Raw genomic sequence first — 14020 nt, forward strand, 5'->3', positions numbered from 1 at the left:
TCCACTTCTCTTCACCCCAAAGGTGGTGAGTGATACCTTAACCCTGCAGCAACCAGCAGCTGGTAACAAATCCACCATCTCCCAAGCGAAGGATTCCACAGGGAAACCTACGAATCCCTCAGTGTCTAACCCCACAGATGACTCAGAAGCCCCCAAGTCCAAGCAGGCACGTTATAAATCAATCAGCCTGCCCCCAGAAGTCTCTCCTTTTGTGGTTGTGCTGACTGCCGTTCCCCCGCTAAAGGAGGGCGTCAAAGAGTCATTTGTGGAGCTAAGAAACAAATGCGCCCAGTGGCTCCAATTACACAGACCCCTACCCAATAATGTGAGCGGGGAAATTCTCACTGTGCGTAGAGGGGACTGGGTGGGTAGGAGCAAGAAAACAATACCAGGGGATGTCATTGCAGTTAATTTTAGGGATATGGGGGCAGTGAGTTACATCTGTAATGCACCCAATAGTGGCCCTGCCACCCAAATTAACCCACTCCCCTTGTCTTATTTCCTCCCTAGCCAGTCAAGACTAAATTCTCTTCGGCCTACTTTTGCAAATAATAGAGGGTCTGTATATCCCCTGCAGCATGCCACCAAACACTGGCATCAGCCACTAAATTTTCCATCCCTATTTTCGCAACAAGCTGGCTTCCAGTGGCGACAACCCTTCCACCCCCCACCACCCTTATATCAACCGGCTCAGCAGTGGCAGCAATTCCATCAGCCTCAACTACCTGCTAACAACCAATGGCAACAGCCATGGCAGGATCTGCCATCTTCCTATGACCCTTCATACTCACAGTTTGCTCACCCAAATAGGTACTGTGTATTGGACGAGGTAGATTGACTCGCCCCTATGGGAGGTTTAGATAACCACTCCCCTTCTATCACTAATGACTTGGAGGATGTATTGACAACTACATCCTTCTCCACCTGTCCTGTCGCGTCATCACCTACACTGCATCCCAATATACCCATTAGCGACAGTGTAGTTCTACTTAATCCACAAACATCTGACACTTTACATGGTGACCTAATAGATGGTGAGCTTAAAATCCTTAGCTGGAATCTCGCAGGGATTTCTAGGAAATTAGGCCTCCCGGAGTGGAATGCCTTGGTTGACGCCCACAAGATCTGTATATTCCAAGAGACATGGGCTATGGAACCACTACACCGTGTTGGGTTTGCTACTTTCTTTACACCAGCCGTAAAACCCAAGGCAGGGAAGGGGCAGCCATCAGGGGGGCTTATTATCTGGGTAAGCGTTCTGCTTAACTGCCGGATATCTACAAAGAAGGCAGGTACCCCAGATATTCTTGGTCTCTCCTTATCTGGCCCACGTGGGGGAATATCTATTGATCTCTACAATGTTTATGTTAGAGGTACCAAAAATGGGTGCATTTCACCAACAGTGACGGAGCTCGAGACCCAACTGGGGGTGAATAGTGGCCTTGGTCACACTATAATAGCAGGGGACTTCAACTGTACATATGAACCACTCCCCCTAGAAGGGATACCTGACCTAGGTGAAGAGGATAGCAGGTGGGGTATTCCTACCCTTTCTATCCCACCTATCAAGCGCTGGACTCGCAGTGCAATACACCTAAATGCACTCACCTTTGAGTTCGGATTAAGAGCAGCAAACGGACGCACGCGTTCGGATCTGCTGGGTGCCCCTACCTTCAACAGAGTTGGTCACTCTACAAGAATTGACTATATTTTGTTGGATATGGGACTATGGAGCTCGGTAGTTGATATGGTTGTTACTCCCACTATAGAGAGTGATCACAATTCACTTTCTTTAACTCTAAAAAATCCTTGGTTCCCTGAAGCGTCGTCAGCCCCACTGACCTGTCCACAGGAAATTACTGTCTCGTCCTGCGGCAGGCGCCTTAAGTGGAGCAAGATTATGTGTAACACTGATAAACTATCCACTATAAATGAAGTGGTCAAGGGCACGCAGGATGAAATTGGCACCATTGACCTAACCAAGGCAGCAGATAAGGTTACTACTATCTTTGAAGCAGCCATGAAAACCATAGGGGACCTTTTTTGGGTGCAAGGGTTTGTTGGGAAACCTAAACCCACATCCAAACCTAAAGGCAGGCATGATTGGTACTCGGCAGCCTGCAGGAAGGCCAAATCATGCTTAATAGAGGCAGTTAAAGGGAAGTCCCTTCAAACAATCCAAACAGCCAGAAGTAAACACAAAAAAACCCTGTGCCTAGCTAAAAGGGAGTGGGATGACGCCTATTGGCTAACCCTCAAGGAAGCAAGTATGAAAAAAGACTCCAAATGCTTCTGGGATACTATAAGGGCACGCAATAGACCAGATAGTGACCTTATAACGTGCAATATCCCGGGTCAGGCGTGGGAGGCTCACTTTTCCAAACGTTATTCTTGCCACAAAGGACCTAATGATGGAGGGCTTGCTTTGTCTTCTCCTTATATAAATTATCTACTTCTCCCCAGTGACCCTGACTTTACATTAAAGGAAGTGGAATATGCTATAAACTCTATTATTCCACAAAAAGCTGCTGGACCAGATGGCATCCCGGGGGACCTGTTAAAATCTGATAGTACTAAATGGGGGAAATTGATCCACTCCCTCATCGTTGCCATCTGTAGGGGTGCCCCCATTCCTTTATCATGGAAGGGGGCGGAGGTGGTCCCCATTCATAAGAAAGGTCCAAGGGATGATCCATCTAACTACAGGCCGATCAGCTTGCTTGATATCAGCCAAAAAGTGGTCGGTAAAGTTCTCTTACTCAGAATCCTCAACTGGGTAGAAGAAAACAAAATCCTCACCGACTTCCAGGCTGGTTTCAGGGTAGGCACTGGAACGATTGAGCAAGCATTTAGGCTCATGATGGTATACTGGAAGGTCGTAGTTATAGGCAAGGGCAGTCTTTATCTCGCATTTATCGATCTAAAGACTGCCTTTGACCTTGTCCCTAGGGACTTGTTGTGGAAGGTTTTGGCTGACATGGGGCTGCCACAGTACTTATTGTCCCTTCTGGTTAGGTTACATCAGGACAGCTTTGCCCAAGTTAGGTGGGGCCCTGGAGGGGAGAAAACGGGCAGTATTCCAGTCGAGAGAGGGGTCCGCCAGGGATGTGTTCTGGCTCCCACCCTTTTTTCTCTGTACATCAATGGGGTGGTCGAGCATCTTCTTAAATCTCCATCTGACGAACCATCCCTGGCGGGTGAACGTATACCAACCCTCCTCTTCGCGGACGATACGCTTTTAATCTCCAAAACCCCTATGGGACTCCAGCGACTCTTGGACAATTTCCAATCATTCTGTACCGACCGAGGCCTGGTAATAAACACCAACAAAACAAAGTACCTCGTCCTCAATCCTCCAAAACAACACGTGTGTTCCCCTACCCTAAACACCGAATTCTTGGAAAGGGTAAAAGTGTTCGATTACCTTGGGATACGCCTTTCAGACAGAATGGATTGGTCGCCCCACTTGGACAAAATGCTGCTGAACCACAAAAGGATCTCCGGTGCCCTTTTAAGAGAGCAACGCTCCAGTTCAACAAAACCAATAGGAACAGTTCTTGAGATCTATGCAGCCAAAGGTGTCAGCTCTGCCCTTTATGGTGCGGAACTTTGGGGCTTTTCATCTATCGAAGCCCTGCAAAAATCTGAGAACAATTTTTGCAGACAACTAATGTCCCTTCCACAAAGTACCCCACTACTCCCTTTATTTATGGACCTTGGCTGCACCCAGATTGGCGAAATTGCGACATTCCGTCCACTACTATTATGGGCCCGCATTTGGCGCGTAGAAGAACTTAGCGGATACGCCAGAGGTCTTAAAGAAATTATGGCATCCCGGAATTGGCATAAAATCAAGTGGTTAAAAGACATGCAAATTCTACTGACCAATTTGGGTTTACATGAATCTTGGGCAAGTAGAACCTCACCCCCTAAGCAAACGCTCAAAAAGCTCTACCGGGACTGGATTTGCTCCCAAAGACATTTCAGCACGTCTCTAGGCAAATTAACTGAGGCCTTCTTGCTGTTTAAAGACTGCCCCAGGCGGGAACCCTATCTGGACATAATTGAGAAACCCTTCGCCCGGGCCTTGTATTTTAGATTCAGAACGGGTACTCTGCCATTGAACACTTTTACTAAGAAATGGAAAACCTGTATCGGTAATACCGACTTATGCCCATCGTGCCTTGCCAACCCAGAGACTTTGGCGCATTTTTTGTTTGTTTGCAAAGAATATGCTGATCCTAGAAGGGCGTGGCTGAAAAACCTATGCCGACAGCTGGGTACCAGGAGCCATGATGTGGCAATCAGGATACTTGTTTCGGACACTTATGTACCCTATGCCTGTGCCCTAACCAAATTTTTATCTTGGGCTTGGGCTATCCGAGCCAAAAAGCTAAAACAACCTGTTTAATTCTGTTTTTAACTTTCCTCTTCTTTTATGTATTGCTGACCAAAAAAGTTCTGAAATTATCGCTTGGTCCAAAGATATAGAATTCTTCTTTTTATTATATATTTATTGTTCTGCTTTTATGGTAAATAATTCTTATCGAAATAAAGCTTTTTGACTTGACTTGACTTGGCTATTCCTCCCCTTCTCTTAATAGGGCGGTCATGTCTTAATAGTCCGTAAATTTATTTGAGGTAAGGCATCTAGAATATCGGGGGGTGAGGACTCATTCAGCCAGGATTATGTCATAAATATGTCATCTGATTGTTTTTCCATGAGACACTCGTTTTTATGTTGTGTTAGTGACCAGCAGTTAATAAGTAGGAACCATAATTTGTTCTTACTAGCAGATGTTCGCTCTATCTGATCCGAATTAAACTTTCAGTGTGAGCATTTAAGCAGGTCAGCCTCTACAACTAGCTTATGCCGGAATGCTTCAGGGATGTCAGGCACTAGGTTCCTTGGTTGTTCTGCAGAGTTTTTTAGAGGCTGACCAATAGTGAAACTGGCAGGGGTTCTGGCCCCTGGCCCCTGACGAACACAGACGGGCAAAGAGGGGCTTACCTTTGGCACGCATTTGGCGCGTCCGTGCCACAGCCATTCTGATGTAGACCACCTCCGGGGACATGGCCAGTTTCAGCCAATCCTAAAGCAGCAGGGCGTGGAGTGAGTCCACTCATTGCTCCCTGCAGTCGCTGTCACAGCAGGTAAGATAGCAGGCAGGGAAAGTGTGCAAAGAGCAGCAACACGACTGAAAAGGTGAGGAAAGTGGAGCCAGGCAACTCCCGCACCAAGGTGCTACAAGGAAAGGAAAAACAAATACTATGAAGTCCATAAAGACTCGCAAATCCTTTATAACAGTTTGGGCATCAGCTGAGCACAGAGGCCAAACCCACAGGAATCTAGAGCATGAATTCAAAGCCACCAAGATATACATGTAAGCCCCATCAGCTTGTAAGGGGCCACAGTGATCCAAATAGATACATACTAGAGGTCTCTTGAATTCAGTAGTGGTGTTTGTGACGGACACGCTACAGTGGAACACTTCATCTGCTGACCGATATTGCATTTAAGGACAAAGCTCTTGGTCTGTTTAATTGAAGCTGAGATAAGTGTACCCGGATTGACCAACAAATACACAGATGACCAAATTCATAGTGTTTACACGTGTGTGTAAGTGTTTGGAAGCTATCATGTCAGCTTATAGGGAACATAGTATCTCTTTGTGTTCCTGTGACCAATGTTGAACTCAGGTCTAATTAAGTCACAGAAGGTTTCACTCTTTCTGTGTATTCCAAAATATACGTTCTGCCAAAATTTAGGATTTCTAAAATAGATTGCAGATTTTTCAGAGTCTTTGGAGGTTGAAGCAGTGCACAATTATCTATAAAGTTTGCTGCAAGGCTTTTCCCTTCATCTGAGAGCTCAAAACCCAGAAATAGGACATTTAGGGCCCGATTCAGATTTCGGCTGGAAAATGTTTTTTCTGACACGGACCCGTCATATTTTCTGACCAAGTATGATGCAATGCTTAAAATTTACAACAGACTCATCCAGAAAAAAAAAGTAAGGCCGGAAAGGAACCTGACGCGATAGACTCGTACCCAAACAACTCCATGTAGACAAGCACTGACACGACACAGCAGACTTGGATGCGAACAATGCCACACAGTCCAGCACTAACACAACCCAATAGACACGTATGCAAAAAAATCTACACAGCCAAACACGAACATGGCGCGACAGACTCCATCTCGTTCCCGTTGAATGCGTTCTGGTGCGAATCGCAGCTTAAATACACCTCGTCCGAATGCTGTGAGGTGCTGTAAGCGGCGCCCGGTACAACGCATCGAAAAAACGCATCGTACTTGCGCGTCTGGAAACTGCTTGTGAAAAGCCTCCGTACGACTCGATTTCTGTGTTTCCTGAACCTGTTTGGTCGTGAAATAGAGCACTAATCGGAGCGGACGATTTGGTCGGAAACTTGCCTGTAATACGCATCGTGCTTGCTAGTTTGTAGAAAAAAGCTCTGGATACGAGTCGGTTGTAAGGTAAGCCTATGAATAGCATTGGGAAGGCATTTTTAGCGACATCGGAATCGACCCCTTGGATGGGCAATTTTCGATTTTTTAAAGTTACATTTGTAGCCCTCTGAGGCAAACCCAAAATTATGTTTTTCACCTGGCCAAATGATCCATTAGTTCGTCGTCCATGAGATAAATATCATCTTCATAGGACAATGCCTCCTCATCAAATTTTGAAGTAACTCTGATACTCTTGATGAGAACAACCCCAGGCTATTCTTATGCCATTGAGGCAGTCTACAAAATTGATGCTGAAAGCATAGGGCTGAGAAATGCTGTCAAATATCTGCTCTCAGGTGCTATATTTTGGCAAAACAATCAATTTGAAATATCTAGTGTTTTGTATATTTTTGTGCACAATGTTATTCAGTAATGCGGCACTGTGTGCATTTTGTACTGCAAATATTTTCGTGCATGTTTTCAAATGTCTGCAGCCTAAAACTAGACAATTTGAATTATTGGGTTTCATTATGGAAAACAAAGGGTTATTAATGGAAGAGGTGCAAATCTCCATTACACCTTGGTATTCAAGTTGATCTAGTTGATCTAAGATCCCATTGGCTAATTTATGTATCACGTTTTATTGGGTACTGTCTCTGTGGAGATAGAATATTTTTAATTAGGATTTCATGATGAGGTGACTCAGCATCCCACCCTACATGATTGCAGTATAATGCAGGATCTAATGCTACTGCCCTCTCCTACATGCATGAATGTTTTAGCAATTCTGGATCGAGGTTGGAAAAGACTGGTAAAATTACAGTTTCTCCCTTTGGGTAGTCCATAACAAACTCAGGCGGCCAATCGTTTTCTGCTAAAAGGATGTCATATCCAAAGGAAAGGTTCTCAGAAAAGAGACCTTTAACTTTCCTGGGTATGTCCCCCTCCATATTGAGTGTTATTTCGTATAACTGGGGGGGGACACTTACCCTAGTTTCAGGTGTCTCCACCATGATTTGTTCATTCAACACCGCTGTTACCAGAACTTCCATAAGGTTCTGGATAGCTATTGTGACTTCTGCTGCTAGCATCGTTCAGAAGTTGAGTCCTCAGTAGCCTGGGCATTTCGTATTTTAAGGCCTGCTACATTTTTCGTTTTAAATGGAGGTTTTGATTTTTGTTTATATTCTTTTTTGATATTATAGTCTGAAATGCGATGTGTGTCTTTTGGCTTGGCTTGGCTTGCTCTTCTGATCTGTATTCTGACCGTCCTTCCCTCTTGGTGTTTTTCTATGAACCCTGAACGGAACGAGAGGAACGTGTATCAGCATCCTGATACCTGTCATGTTTTCTAATGTCATCACGGTTTCTAAAGTTATACCTCCTGTCGGAGGGCTCCTGTTGAGGAGACCCACCCAGTGATTGTGATGCATTTTGCCTATTTTGTTGTTTATTATCCCATTACTTCTAAGAAGGATCTGGTGTTTGCTTAATATGATCCTTTTCAGGATTTCACATTACTTTTGGTTTCATAGGTCGAGCTCCCAAATTATCATTACCTAATTCGGCGTATGTATCGTGGATAATTTTTGGTAAATCCTCAGGCGTTGAGATATAACCACCCCTTTTATATTTGCCAACATAATTGTAGATACCTGGTGAAAATTGCCTATTAATTTAATCCCTAAGTTTAGAGCAGGGTCCTCTCCATACTCATTATGTATTTGCCTCAATACTTCCGGTATAGATGGCAGCAAAGACTTTATCCCAAGTGGTACAATCCTCTATAGGGGGAGATATCCCTCTTGGCAAGCAGATTGTCGATATTCTTTGTTTTTCATATGGGCCTGTGTGTAGAAACACTGCCTCTAATTGTGCTATTTTCTCTGCTATCCACAATGGCATTTGCTCACGTTTAGTGGGCATTCTTCTCATAACTGTGTTCAGTGTTTGTGGGGTAATTGTAGTTGCAGTCCCTTGTAGTTGACCTGCTGGTGTAACCCTTGTCGGCAGGAGTGTGAGTGTTCTCATAACGAACTGTGTCAGATTTCTGTAGTGTTTTATTATTTCTTAATAAAGTGGATGTAAGTCTGCTATTGGCAATGTGTCAACTTCTGGATGCGGTATGAAAGCACCCAGAGCTGGCCAAGTCCCTCTGTCTCTGCTGAGCGGACTGAGTCTCACTTTTTCTGTGTTGTGTGGGAGGGTGCCATTAAACCAATTTATATGCTATTGGTATGTGAGCAGAACGTCTATGTACTCGTATCAACAGTATTCTTCTGATATTTCTTCCGGAGTTTAAGAATGAAAGGTATTTGTGCGTGCAACTGCAGGTGGGAATTTAACCCATGAATAGAATACCTCGGTCCTGAATGACTTGTGTGCCTCAATCACGAATGTTACAGTCCCTCCTAGTGCTGAGAGAAAATTGGCTAATTGTGCGGCCAGTGCATTTCGGACATTTTCTGAAATGTTTATTGCACTTTCCTGCTCTGCCTCTGCATTTGCATGTAATGCTGCCGCTGCATTATCTTCGACAGCCATTTTTAGAAATAGTTTCAGTAAAATAAGATAAGGTTTACTGACGACGTAGGGAAAAATAATCCTTCAAGCTTGAACAAACCTACAGCTAATACACAGAATATACCTACTCAGCTGTGGCAGATTTTTCCCTTCCCACTCCAGAGGTCTCTGGGAAAATGTGAGTATGGGTCTCTGAGAAAGCACGACTGAACTACTTGGATTTGACTGTTAAATAAGAACCAAACCAACGTTGGCGGCACCATGTCGTGTAGTTCCTACAAATCTACATAGGATCTGCATGTTTAGACAACATAAACTAAGGGTTTGGTGTCCAGACTGATTCAAGACACCCCCAAAGGATACGTTAGTCTGTAGACCAGATAGCTCACATTGCCACTATGAACCCCTCTTTCCAAGGAGCAAATAGTTTCAGGCAACTATCGAACATGATAACTCTGACCCCTCAGAGATCGTGGAAACAGTACAATACTTTGTCTCAGCAAGATACACAGAATAAACTGTGCGGACGTTTTCAGTAAGCATTTAATGAATCAGCATCATTCTAGTGTAAAATATGTGTGCTGGAACAACCATTAGACAGAAAAAGATAGATATGATTATAAGCACCAGCAGAGTAAGGAAAAGGTAGAATTCTACCATAGAACTAAACCAATGAATATATGCAGGCATATAGATGCATGACAGTAATACTGAGTACTCCTACGATGCAAACCCTAACTAGATGTACCTAAGTGTACCTAGCATGCATGTAGGTGTATAGCCAAGAATATCCTTAGTATAAAGCCAACCCCATTACCTGATGTGGGAGAGCAAAGGACCCCATCTTCGTCACAAGATGGACACCCCGCAAGGGATGTCAGACCACTGAATGCTGGAGTGTCTGCATTCAGGAAGCTCAGCATCTCCTGTCAGCGTGTCAGCATCGAAGTCTTTTTCTCCTCTGGTATGCCCAGCGAAGATGTAGTGCTATATACCCAAAAGTTCTTTAGTAGGGACATTACCCAAGAGGGCTGAGAGACCTTCCCAGTGTCTCTCTTATCACGCACAGGAACTACATCATCGTGCATAGAGCAAATTGCTGCAAGCTCATCTCTGCTACTTCTAAAGGACTTATGAGGTTGGCGGGCATTATTGTTCTTCTTGGCAGCCAGGTATGCCCTCCCACTCCATTTTCTCTGACATGGAACAATTATTATCCAGTCCCCGCTGTGGGCTGTTAACTCCGGCTGATCAGAGGCCACGAGAATGTAATTGACAGAATGCTCTGGACTATGAGATGAAACAAGCTGGGGGTCCCGTTGTGAAGAAATGGGCGTCAGTATCTCTGTTAATTTGATTTCTGTAGCCACCACCCCAGAGGCCCTTTGTAACATCTTATCAATCCAAGTGGAATTTGGGGAAGATATTGGAGACTGCACCCTCCCTTGGCATTTCTGCTTATCCATTACTTGGACCTATAGATAAAATTTACTCAGCACTCGGCTTAACAAAATGACGCCCAAGATCAGCATGTTAGTCTCTAAAGGGTAGCCTCAGTCTCAAACACAACAATGGCCCCTCCGGACCAAACAGTGGGCCAGGTGCATCAGACTCAGGCTTTGCCTCCACTCACCTCAACAGTAGCTCTCTCTGAACTGTGGACAAGTGCAAACAAAAGAGATATGACCCAGCTCAGCCTCCTCTGTCCGCGAAAAGGTGCAGACGGGCCCGTTGTTAAATCAGGTATGTGCCTGCGCTGCAGTGTTAAATGCGGGCTTTATGTGCCTCCAGCCACGGAAAGAACATTGACGGCCCTTTGCTTCCACGGGTGGTTCTGAGACTGGTGGTCGCATCTTCCCCAGGTCTGGAAAACCACTCCCGTGCTGTGAGGTCAATATGCTGGCTTTATTTGCTGCCAGGTGCAAAAAGAACGTTGGTGGCCCCTCACTGCCACAGAAGGTGCTGGGACTGGTGGTCACGCCCCACCCCACCCCCCAGCTGTGGAAAACTGCTCCACGCTGCGGAGTCAAGATGCGGGTTTTATGCACGTCCAGGTGCAACGAGAATGTTGGCGGCCCCTTGCTGCCATGGGTCATGCCGGGAGAAGTTGTCTTGTCCCCCCAGCTCTAGAAAACCGCTATCCTTCCTCTAAATAGGTTCAAATCAGATATGGCACCTTGAACTAGTTTGTACTACGTTTAAAGCAAAAGTGGAGACAATTGTCCTATAAAGTGCTGGATGTCAGCCATTCTAAATTACTTGACAACTCTGAAAAATGATATCCTAGGAATATGCAGCCTCCCCAAATCAATGTCCATGATGAGTCTCAGAAAAGAACCTGGTGACAAAGGCAAAACTGACATCACATCTACAAAACCAATCCTCTATTGTGTCTGTTGTTGACCCACTTCAGACATCAAAGTTTTTCAGGATGGCTGCATATCGTGTGCAGGCCCATTTGAGCTTTGGAAGAACCCTGGATCCCATATATGTGAAATACTCTGATTGATATATGCAATGAGAGCTCTGGGCTAAGCTAGATACCACAAACAAAAAATCACTGAAGATAGTAAGAAAAATTGGAGTGATGCCCCTGTCAAGAGATAACATTACCGACACAAAGTACATGGCCTAGTCCAATCTACCCTTCATAAATAAATATCATATAATGAAAAGTTTAGAAACTATACACTTAAGAGCTGCTGCAATCTATATGGGAACTAGAAGCTCACAATCAGTTCCCATGAATATATTGGAGAAGGCATGGGCCTTCAGTGTCATGTCATCCTCTATTTGAAAGACATCCCCTTGAGCAAGTCTTAGATTCTCTGATGGCTAAGATAGCACATTTTTAACATCTGTTTGGACTAAGAGGGCATGCTGATGTATATTGTTCTTAATGCTTATGTGTGAGGATATAGTTCTAAGTCTATCCAGACGTTTAAAGGTACATTTCACGGTCTAAATTACATTTAGTCCTTAGTTGACGAAACAAGCCTCCTCTATAGATATCCCTGCATGAACTGCTACCAAAGGTTATTCCTTTACCACTATCAAGATACATTTGCATATGGTTATGTATCAATCTAACACACAGCTGACCTGGCAATATGATAAAGAGACTGACAGAGCAAAGTGTGAAAAACATCTATTTACTTAAGCAGTTTCTTCCCAGATAGGCAAAATCATCATCATAATCTTCAAATTGTCAATAATGAGTTTATTGTCATATTAATTGTACATCTTTTGGGCACTTTTGTTGTGCACTTTCTGGTGGTAAGATGTTCTCTCATTGATAACTGGACTTTATGTGGATGGGAAAAGTAAATGTTGTGAATTATGAATAAAATATTTGTAGCAAACTTACCGAACCTAGTTTAACAATAATATGGAAAATCTGTAATCTCATATACAAATAGTCTAAAAAGCACTAAATACATTTAAATGTGTGAGTGATACAGAGCAGATATTCAATGTTCCAGGATGTGCAAAGATGTTAAATAGTCTTCATCGGGAAACGTCCATTACAACGCAGGCATTACATCGCAATGCCTTTACAACACAACTTTTACTACGCTTGTGCCTTTACATCACAAGCCATAAAAATGCATGCCATTACAACGCATGTCATTACAACGCATCCCATTACAACACATGCCATTACAACGCATGCCATCACAACACATTATAAGGTTAGTAATGGAGATTTTTAAGTTTTAGGGTGGGTATAGGTTTTGGAGTAGTTGGTAATAGTAAATTTTACCCAAACTCTATCCAACACTCACCTTACTGTTGCACTAAAAGTATTATGCGTTGTAATGGTATGCGTTGTAACGGAATGCGTTGTAATGGTAGTTTTAAAACATGTATCGTAATGGTATGCGTTGTAAAATCATGCGATGTAATGGTAGTTGCGTTGTCAAAACTGTGATGTAAAAGCATGCTTTGTAATTGCTTGCGCTGTAACGTCATATATTCGTCTTCATCTTATGTAGGAATCTGTTCGTTTCGCTAACAAATGTTCTCTTGTGTTGAGTTCAGGTTTTATTAAAATGATGTAACATTTTGGGAAAAAAATACAAATAAGAATTCCAGCGCTGGAAGAGATGATCCCAAAGACCTCCACAGCCACCATGTATTTCCCCTGCGTGCTTAAATAGCCAGGGACGAAGGACATCCACACACTGAGGAAGACAAGCATACTGAATGTGATCCATTTTGCCTCATTAAAGCTATCAGGCAAATTCCGGGCCAGGAATGCCACCAAGAAGCTAGCCAATGACAGCAGGCCCATGTATCCCAGCATGCACCAGAATGCAGTTTCTGAACATTCATTGCACTGGAAGACAATGGTCCCAGTCTTTAGTTTCATGTTCTTCTCTGGGAAAGGAGGGCAGAGCAACAGCCACAAAGCACAGATTAATATCTGAAGTACTGTACAACAAGAGACAGTAAATAAAGGAACACTGGGGCCCAGCCACCTCCTCATGTTACTGCCAGGCTTTGTGGCATTAAAGGCGATGACAACCATGATGGTTTTTGCCAATACACAAGACACACAGAGTACAAATATAATGCCAAAGGCGGGCTGACGGAGTAGGCAGGCAATTTTTTGAGGCTCTCCAACAAAGAGGAAAGGGCATAGAAAAGTGAGCGCAAGAGCCCCCAGAAGAAGGTAGCTGAGTTCCCGGTTGTTGGCTTTTACAAGTGCAGTATCTCGGTGCTTGTAGAAGGTGAGTAAAATCAGAACAGTTATGAGGAAACAACCCATTCCTGCAGCAACTAGAAGGCATCCAATGATCTCCTGATATGGAAGAAACTCTATGGTTTTTGGCACACATTCAGTTCTCATCAAATTGGGCCACAATTCCAATGGACACGGCCAACACTTTGAAGAATCTGAAAGAGAAATTACAATGATGCATGGAGGGACATATAATATCATCAAAAGCTGGATGTCCTCACAATGTGTATGTTTTAGGTACAACAAATCTATGATTGTGCATTCTAGATGAGTTTTCTGACC

The 14020-nt window shown here is 43.9% G+C and overlaps 1 protein-coding gene across 1 annotated transcript in view; it reads right to left on the reverse strand.

The window, feature by feature from the left end:
- Nucleotides 1-12976: 12976 nt before the first annotated feature.
- LOC144797961 (extracellular calcium-sensing receptor-like) overlaps nt 12977-14020 on the reverse strand; it is a 175055-nt gene continuing 174011 nt past the window's right edge. Inside the window, exon 7 of the mRNA XM_078668767.1 lies at nt 12977-13893. Coding sequence (XP_078524893.1) covers nt 12977-13893 — 917 coding nt within the window. The remainder of the gene's footprint in view (nt 13894-14020) is intronic.

This window comes from Lissotriton helveticus, chromosome 12 (genome assembly GCF_964261635.1).
Source record: "Lissotriton helveticus chromosome 12, aLisHel1.1, whole genome shotgun sequence".
NCBI classification, from domain to species: domain Eukaryota; kingdom Metazoa; phylum Chordata; class Amphibia; order Caudata; family Salamandridae; genus Lissotriton; species Lissotriton helveticus.